This window comes from Hordeum vulgare, chromosome 1H, assembly GCF_904849725.1.
Source record: "Hordeum vulgare subsp. vulgare chromosome 1H, MorexV3_pseudomolecules_assembly, whole genome shotgun sequence".
Lineage (NCBI taxonomy): Eukaryota > Viridiplantae > Streptophyta > Magnoliopsida > Poales > Poaceae > Hordeum > Hordeum vulgare.
The window spans coordinates 296,603,767-296,613,454 of record NC_058518.1 but is presented as its reverse complement, the minus strand read 5'-3'; the positions used below and the strand labels follow the sequence as shown (position 1 = coordinate 296,613,454).

The window sequence follows — 9,688 nt, the reverse complement described above, 5'->3', positions numbered from 1 at the left end:
CTACTAAAGCTACATCCTAGCAATATAGTAAACGCATCTGCAAGCACAAACGTTAGTTCAAAGACAACCCTATGGCTCCTGTCGGTTGCCGTAGCATCGACGTGCAAGTCGATATTTAACTATTACAACATGATCATCTCATACATCCAATATATCACATCACATCGTTGGCCATATCACATCACAAGCATACCCTGCAAAAACAAGTTAGACGTCCTCTAATTGTTGTTGCATGTTTTACGTGGTGACCATGGGTATCTAGTAGGATCGCATTTTACTTACGCAAACACCACAACGGAGATATATGAATTGCTATTTAACCTCATCCAAGGACCTCCTCGGTCAAATCCGATTCAACTAAAGTTGGAGAAACCGACACTCGCCAGTCATATTTGAGCAACGGAGTTGCTCGTAGCGATGAAATCAGTCTCTCGTAAGCGTACGAGTAAGGTCGGTCCGAGCCGCTTCGATCCAACAATACAGCGGAATCAAGAAAAGATTAAGGAGGGCAGAAAATCGCACATCACCGCCCACAAAAACTTTTGTGTTCTACTCGAGAAGACATCTACGCATGAACCTAGCTCTGATACCAATGTTGGGGAGCGTCGCATGGGAAAAAAAATTTCCTACACGCACGAAGACCTATCATGGTGATGTCCATCTACGAGGGGGATTTCGGATCTATGTAGCCTTGTAGATCACATAGCAGAAGTGTTAATAAACGTGGTTGATGTAGTGGAACGTCCTCACGTCCCTCAATTCGCCCCGTGAACCATCCCACGAACCGTCCCGCGATCTGTCCCATGATCCGCTCCGATATAGTGCCGAACGGACGGCACCTCCGCGTTCAGCACACGTACAGCTCGACGATGATCTCGGCCTTCTTGATCCAGCAAGAGAGACGGAGAGGTAGATGAGTTCTCCGGCAGCGTGATGGAGCTCCGGAGGTTGGTGGTGATCTAATCTCGGCAGGGCTCTGGCCGAGCTCCGCAGAAACGTGATCTAGAGGAAAAACCGTGAGGTATGTGGTCGGGCTGCCGTGGAAAAGTTATCTCTAATCAGCCCTAAAACCTCCATATATATAGGTGGGAGGGGAGGGGCCTTGCCTTGGGGCTCAAGGAGCCCCAATGGTTTCGGCCGAAGGGGGGGAGGAGGAGTCCTCCTCCAATCCTAGTCCAACTAGGATTGGAAGGTGGAGTCCTTCCCTTCCTTTCCACTTCCCCTTTTTTTCTCTTTGATTTTCTTATATCCGTGCACATGGGCCTCTCTGGGCTTGCCCACCAGCCCACTAAGGGCTGGTGCTGCACCCCTAAGGCCTATGGGCTTCCCCGGGGTGGGCTGCCACCCCCCCCCCCCCCCCGATGAACATCCGGAACCCATTCGTCATTCCCAGTACATTCCCCGTAATTCCGAAAACCTTCCGGTAATCAAATGAGGTCATCCTATATATCAATCTTCGTCTCTGGACCATTCTGGAAACCCTCATGACGTCCGTGATCTCATCCGGGACTCCAAACAACATTTGGTAACCAACCATATAACTCAAATACGCATAAAAGAACGTCGAACCTTAAGTGTGCAGACCTTGCGGGTTCGAGAACTATGTAGACCTGACCCGGGGGACTCCTCGGTCAATATCCAATAGCAGGACCTGGATGCCCATATTGGATCCTACATATTCTATGAAGATCTTATCGTTTGAACCTCAGTGCCAAGAATTCATATAATCCCATATGTCATTCCCTTTGTCCTTCGGTATGTTACTTGCCTGAGATTCGATCGTCAGTATCCGCATACCTATTTCAATCTTGTTTACCGGCAAGTCTCTTTACTCGTTCCGTAATACAAGATCCCGCAACTTACACTAAGTCACATTGCTTGTAAGGCTTGTGTGTTATGTTGTATTACCGAGTGGGCCCCGAGATACCTCTCCGTCATACGGAGTGACAAATCCCAGTCTTGATCCATACTAACTCAACGGACACCTTCGGAGATACCTCTAGAGCATCTTTATAGCCACCCAGTTACGTTGTGACGTTTGATACACACAAAGTATTCCTCCGGTGTCAGTGAGTTATATGATCTCATGGTCATAGGAATAAATAGTTGACACGCAGAAAACAGTAGCAACAAAATGACACGATCAACATGCTACGTCTATTAGTTTGGGTCTAGTCCATCACATGATTCTCCCAATGATGTGATCCAGTTATCAAGCAACAACACCTTGTACATAGTCAGAAGACCCTGACTATCCTTGATTAACTGGCCAGCCAACTAGAGGCTTGCTAGGGACAGTGTTTTGTCTATGTATCCACACATGTATCTAAGTCTTCATTCAATACAATTATAGCATGGATAATAAACGATTATCTTGATACATGAATTATAATAATAACTTATTTATCATTGCCTCTAGGGCATAATTCCAACAGACTTGACGTGTAGGGATGGTTGTGCGACGACAACGGTCATACATCGCATATAGTTGTGGAGATTGCAGAGAAGTGGTGGTGACAACACATGAGTGATATCTATGGTGGTGCTACTCGAGCACGGGGTCTCGAGATTCGGGGTGAAAGCCTACTTTTGACCCGAGTTGATTATGCCTGACAATGGTGATATTTTTTACATGGTTACCTTGTTAAAGACATTGCTGGGTTTTGTTTGGACTCGTTCTTCACGATGAAAACTTAGATTCTGATCTTAGTGGTGCGATCTGGTGACAGAGGCGCTTGAGAGCGTCGCTCCCTTCCTAAATGCATTGTTGCGAAGAAACACGTCGTCCGTATGGTGTCATGAGGTGGTTGGTGTGGATATTATCATTGTTGTAGATTGTCAATCGTGGATCTGATTGCTTTGTGTTTTTCTCCCGCCTATACATAGTTTGGTCTTATATCCTTTGTTGTTTGCTAGCGTTTTTCTTTTGTGTGCATTGGTGTTGACTTAGTGCATTCTAGCTATGAAAAGGTCGATGTATGCTCATTGTGTTTGTATCCTCTTAATGCTTCAATTTGAGTCAATAAAATTCACCATTTATTGAAAAATGCGAAGAAGAGGAAGAAACTATTAACACTTGTATTGGTATTTTAATTTCCATTAGTAAAATGAACATGGACATGAAGTTTCATGCCATAGTAGTTGCGTCTATAGAAGTAGTGCATGTTTATTTTCCAATATCTCGGTTACTTTATATACTTTATTTCCCAACATTGCAGTTATTTTCTAAGTTTACAACCAACATCCGACGTAATTTCAACCATTGCACCGAAGAGAAGATGCACGCACCTAAGAAGTGGCGGAGCTACTGCAAGGCTACATGGGCCATGGGCCATCCAGCTTTATAGCATTTGCTTCTAATACAACTAGTCCATGGGCCCAAAAAATCAGCTAATAACATTCTTTTGCACCATGGCCTGCCCAATTGTTTGCTGCAAGCTCCGCCGTTGCACCTAAGCTAGAACAAACTACACCTAGGATGATGTTCGAGAATTTTGGGGTGAACAGTTCAGTTCCCGACTTCCCGTGAGAGAAATTCAATCCAGAGTTCTAAACATAGCGTTAGATGATTCCTGCAATAAGGGCAACTCCAACGCACGATCCCAAATCATCCGTCCGCGTCTGTTTGGGGTAAATGGACACAAACCGCGGTCCAATGCACGGGGGCAAACAGACAACTGTCTGTTTTCGGTCCGCTTTTGACCCATTACCGACCCAAGTTTGGTTTGCGTTTGCGGCCAAACAAACAAGTGCAGACGGGCGTGACGTGTGTCCTTGTCCTCCTGAGGCCCGCCCATCGGGGACACACCTGTCCCTTTTTGTATGCCCCCTCCCCCCAACTCTGACCGCACACCCCACTGCACTCCCATCTCATCCATCCCTGCATTCGCCACCATTTATTTCGGTCGTCGCTGCCGAGCACGATTGGGTGCTCGACCACGTTTTATCCACGCCACGAGTTGTCCAACCCCCGCCCTCCTCGGCGCAACTAGCGGCCGGATTTGAAGTAGATCTCGCTGGATTTGAGCGCGGCAGGCCACTGGAGGCTGCGGCGTGCCATGGACTCACCAGGTATTGGTCCGCACAACTCCGACAACACCCCCAAGCCGCTTGCATGTACTAAGTCCGCCTCTAACCGCTCGGATCTACCACGCCACAAGTTGAGCGGCATATACACAAACGTCCGCCGTTCGAGCTCGATGCTGGCCCAAATGCTCATCGGTGCACTGATGTCACTCATAAGGTGCGATGACTGTCCACTGAAAATCTTGCGCCGCGTGTCTAACAAGTCGAAACATCCCGGATGGATGTTTATCAAGTGACAAAATGATGGGGTATGTGCTAGTTGCTTCAGTTGCACTTTCGGATTAGGCTGGTTGTTCTTATAATCAAATATTCATTGTGTAGGCTGGATGCAACTTTTGATTTTAGAAAGAAAAATACATCGATCTACTGATAACACACAATTTAATAGATGTTTGTGCACTTCTTACTAGAGTAGATGCTAGACATGAGATTAGATGTGCTGAAACAACGTCTAATTCTATAGACTTGAAGAAAAATAAAACATTCAAAATCAAGAATCCGCACACCAACAACAAATATATCGATAAGACACTAATTCAACTTACAAGAACAGTTATGAAAGTTGGATACCTTTTAATATGTTTTCTTGTGGTTCTTATTTTCTGTGATGTTGTCATTCTAGCCAAGATTTGGTAAATGTATTTCAATGTATCAAAAAAATCGTTAATGAAAATAATAAAAATGAGACAAAAAACTTATGCATACAAGATACTGCCAAAGATGGGGGCGTGTGTTGATGGGGGCGTGTGTTGAACGTTAGACCGACGCAAACGCATATCCGGACAAACACATCTTCATTTTCAATTCCAAACGAATGAAAAATCTTTACCTAATAATAAAGAGGCTATCGCTTATGTCGGAAAACCCACCGCCGCCGTTTTTGCAAAAAAGCCCTTTTAATTTATGATAATTAACCCACTATCCTGTTTTTACTCAGATAACGTTTCGTTTTTAACAGGAACACCCCTTATCCAATCCATATCCAAACCCGCCGCCGCACGCCGCCCCCTCCCCCGGATCCCATCTCTCCACCGCCCTACATATCCCGGCATCCTCCACCTCCGGCCATCCCTAGCGTAATTCACCTTCTCGTGTTGTTCCTCGCCCGTCTGCGGCAGTCTGATGGCGGCGCTCCGTGAAGTGGAGGCTGGACGGGCAGAAGACTGGCGGGGGCGGGTAGGGGGAGAAGAGGGGCGGGGACAGAGAGGAAGAGGGGGCGACATGGATGGAGGCGGAGGAGGAGACCGCGACACTGTGGGAGGCCCTAGCGGCGGTAGAGGCCACCACGACGATGTTGCAGGGCGAGATGGAGGAGGAGCACCTCACCGCGGCCAACAGAGGGAGAAGGTTGAGGTCCAGATGGAGCTCCGCCGGTTTCGCCTCTTTGGCGCTCAATGCCGCCGAGATCGACCACCTTCGCGGCCTCATCGATGACTGTGCGCCACTTCGTGCGCGTCCGCTACAGGCTCGATGCCTACCAGCAGGCGTGCCTCCACCTCGGCATCCCTCTCCCCGACAGTGATGAGGCTGAGTGGCATGGCCATGGGGACGACGAAGGTTTCCTCGAGGGCGAGGGCGAGGACAAGGAGTACTACGACGACGATGGTTAGGATGGCAGCAAAGCACAACCAGGATGGGGATGTAGTAGGTGAACCATCCCTGGAGGAAGATGATGGCGTCCACCGGTATGTAGATGTCGAGTGGGCAGGAAACACGCGGATTTTGTGATGACGAGATGTTACATGAGGAGATTGTGGAAGAAAGGAGCCACCTCTGTAATGATGATGAGTTGTAATGATGATGAGTTGCCAGAGTCGCCCATTGTTGGATATGGCCTTGAAGAAGGGGGAAGTGACACCGATGGTACTAGCAATAGCAACGACATGGTCTACATGATCAACAAGGTGATGGTGCTAGCAGTGGCAATCATGGTCTACATGATTGCTCCATCCTCTATCTCTGAAACTCAGAAATCAAAGAAAGGCCGTTGGCATATCATTGTCACTGAATAAGATCTGCTAGAGATGAAGAGGACCAGAATGTTTTTTTTATTGTTGAGGACATACATAATACATATAGATAAATTTGGATCATTTATAATAAAAAGATTTCTTGCCAAAAATATTAACTCTGTCCAGCAATGGGCAATGTCAAAGTAATAACATGAATTTGTTAAACATAACCTTCGCTAACTGAATAGACTTACGAACAATTAACAATGTCTAATAGTTTCAAATCAACAAATATGGTCATCGTTATTGAAGATGATGATTTTTTTCTTCCGTTGCAACGCACGGGCTCTTTTGCTAGTCCAAATAAAACAGACGTATTTTTAAAATCAATGCGTGGGAGTTGCCCTAAACGTTCCCGTGAGATAGAGTATCATTTTCTTTATCCGTGGGAAAGCTAAACTATCGCATCGACGAAATGATGCCACTTTCCGAATTGCAGAAAGGCAAACAATAAGCAAGCCAAAAGGCAATCGATAAAGTCCAATTCCATTTCCTAATTTTCCACCCATCATCTCCGGTACTTCCATCCCTTTCTCCTTCCTTGTAGCCGCTAGCGCGATTTCCCCTCCTCGGTTTCTTCAATCCGTGACACGGGCAAGCAGGCTCCGCTTGATGGCGCGTATCTTCTTCAGGCACTTCTTGGCACGGTCGATGGCCATGTCTGCCCTGTCCTTCACCCCCGAAGCCTCATTCTTCCTCCGGCGCTTCCCCTGCTCGCGGCCGACCGCACCGCCGCCGCCACCGCCGCACCACTTCCTCTTGTTGGTCGAGGACTCTGCAGGTTGCGCATGCAATGCAAGACGACGGCCATTAATGGTGACCACAGATGCTCTCGCAGGACTATTATCAGGGGAGGATGGCACGCAGACGCACTGTATACGTACCTTGAGTGAACATAAGGTCCGCGGGCGCAGCAGGGTGGGAGGAGGGGGACGGGGACGAGCAGCCGGCGGGGGCGCCGCCGTCCAGGCAGGCGAGCGCGAACGCGTCGTCGTCGTCCCAGCCGGGCTCGACGACGAGGCGCCTGAGCTCGTCCTTGAGCGGGCCGAGGCGGCCCGGGTGCGCGGCCTCCAGCTTCGCCAGCTCCTCCGCCGCTACCGCCGCCATCCACGCCCACTGCCCCGGCGCCGACGCCGACGCCATCGCCGGCCGCGTCCAAAGCTCCCAAAGCGCGCAGCGGACGAGTGGCAGAGACTAGATGCGACGCGACGCGCGGCTCGGCGAGTCTGACCGAGGTTTGATTGACGTGGACGCGCTGCAGGGGCGCGCCGCTGCAAGTTCACGCGTCACGGCAATCCCTGCCCTGGCCCGCCCTGCCCCGTCTCCTCGGTTCCAGCGGCTTTTCGAGTCCTGGTCCTGCCCGTTGGTTCTTTCCTTGCTTCGTGTTTTGTACCTACGCGAGTTTTGGGAAACGAGACCGCCCGCTGCAGACTTTAATGGGGCCCATGAGGCAGGGGGAGGACGTCTCGCTGACCGCCAGGATGGACAGCAAAAAAACGCTCAAAATCACCAATGCTATGAATGAAGAAATGAAGAGAGTTATTAAAAAAAAGAATTGAAGAGAGTTATAATTGATCTTTCACTGTAAAGGTCTGTTTGGTCCAAAGGAATTTAACAGAACTTCTAAGAGCAACTTTAGCAGACCCCGCATCTCGCATGCCCGCAAAATCCTTTTTGCGGTTCGACACGGGCTGTCATGGATGCAAACCCCCAAATAGATCCGTAAAAAATAATATTCGTGGAATATGTTTTTTTACAGGTCGGCTTCTACGGGTTCTGCTCAGGCTCCACCACGACGACCCGCAAACAGAAAAACTGCAAATCTCGTATTTGATATAGGTTTGACAAACAAGTTCAAATTCAAACGACATAAACAGTTTGCGCGCAAATAAAAACAAAGTTCATTACGCAAAAGAGGGCATGCAAAGGTTTGCGCCCATGTCCGGCATCATCTTGGGGGTCGATCTTCACTCCGCGCTATGAAGTCCATATTGAAGTTCATCGGCGCCACCAAATCCACCTCCGTCGCTTGTTCCAACTCTCGCACCGAAATCATCCACATTGGCACCATATGGAGCAGAGAAAACATCACCGGAACTGGAACACGGACCGGTCGAGGCGACCATTCTCCTCTTCAAGATCTCTCTCCTTGCCATATCATGCCATGTTTTGGTGAGGTCGTCCATGTCATTGCGGTTCATTGACATGATCTTGTTCTCCTCGGCGAGCAACAATGACATCGATTTGTTTTCAGAGGCGCGTGCTTTTCTCTCCTCAATGACAGCTTTGCGGAGCCCCTCTTCCTTGAACATTTGTCATTTTTCTTGCTTCTCTTTTGCCTTCTTCTCGGCCAACTATTTCTTGATCTCCAACGACTTCAACAACATCAACTCGTTTGATTGCACCATGGCATCAATCTTCTCCCTCAAGCTTGTTGCTTCTTGCTCTCTCTTCATCTTCTCTTTAGTCTTCTTGTCACCATAGGGCTTGTGCAAAATTCTTGGGCCATCATCATCCTCATCTTCATCCATGTTTATAATTGAGCCTCTCTTTGGTGGGGATTCTTTGTCGATCAACTTCCACTTCTCGCACTTTTGGAGCAACTCCCAACAATGCTCTAATTTGAAGAATTTGCCTTCCAAAGCTTCAATGTCCTTGTATCTATGTTGAGCAATCTCGTCCTACAAAATGTGAACAAAGTGATGCAATCATTTCCCATGATACATTATGATGATGCACAACTTGAACAAAGGAAAAACAAACTCACATAGCCGGACTCCACGGTGCCACTTGGAGGTGCATTGCATATTTGCTCCAAGCAAGCTGCTGATACGTCTCCAACGTATCTATAATTTTTTATGGTTTCATGCTATTATCTTGTCAAATTTGGATGTTTTGTATGCCTTTTATATCTTTTTTGGGACTAACTTATTAACTCAGTGCCAAGTGCCAGTTCCTGTTTTTTTCCATGTTTTTGACCCTTTTCATAGGAGGATTTTAAACGGAGTCCAAATGGAACGAAACTTCCAAAAAGATTTTTTCCGGAACAGAAGAAGATCGGGAAGTTTGAGAACCAAGGAAGGGGGGCTCCAGGGACCCCACAAGCCCCCTAGCCGCGGCCAGGGGGGCCCGCGCGCTCCCAGGCTTGTGGGCTCCCTGGGCCACCTCTGCCCTAGGTCTTCCGCCTATATATTCCCTAAAATTCTAGAAAAAATCAGGAGATCATCGAAAGTACTTTTCCGCCGCCGCAAGCTTCTGTCTCCGCCAGATCCCATCTGGGGCACGTTTTGGTGCCCTGCGAGAGGGGGGATTCGGATACGGAGGACTTCTTCATCAACAGCATGACCTCTCCGATGATGCGTGAGTAGTTCACCATAGACCTACGGGTCCATAGCTAGTAGCTATATGGCTTCTTCTCTCTCTTGGATCTTCAATACAAAGTTCTGATGAATTGTGGATTTATGGTCAGATTATCTATGAATCTTATTTGAGTTTGTTCTGATCTCTATTATGCATGATTTCATATACTTGTAACTCTCTTCGAGTTGTGGGTTTTGTTTGGCCAGCTTGATCTATCATTCTTGTAATGG

General features: G+C 47.9%; 1 protein-coding gene across 1 annotated transcript; it reads right to left on the bottom strand.

Moving 5' to 3' along the window:
* Positions 1-6,438: 6,438 nt before the first annotated feature.
* LOC123409850 lies at positions 6,439-7,474 on the bottom strand. Its single transcript, XM_045102723.1, has 2 exons — positions 6,983-7,474; positions 6,439-6,873 (listed from the first exon to the last, which is right to left on the bottom strand). The coding sequence occupies exons 1-2, from the start codon at positions 7,239-7,241 to the stop codon at positions 6,677-6,679; spliced, it is 456 nt and encodes a 151-aa protein (XP_044958658.1). The 5' UTR covers positions 7,242-7,474; the 3' UTR covers positions 6,439-6,676.
* Positions 7,475-9,688: the final 2,214 nt, after the last annotated feature.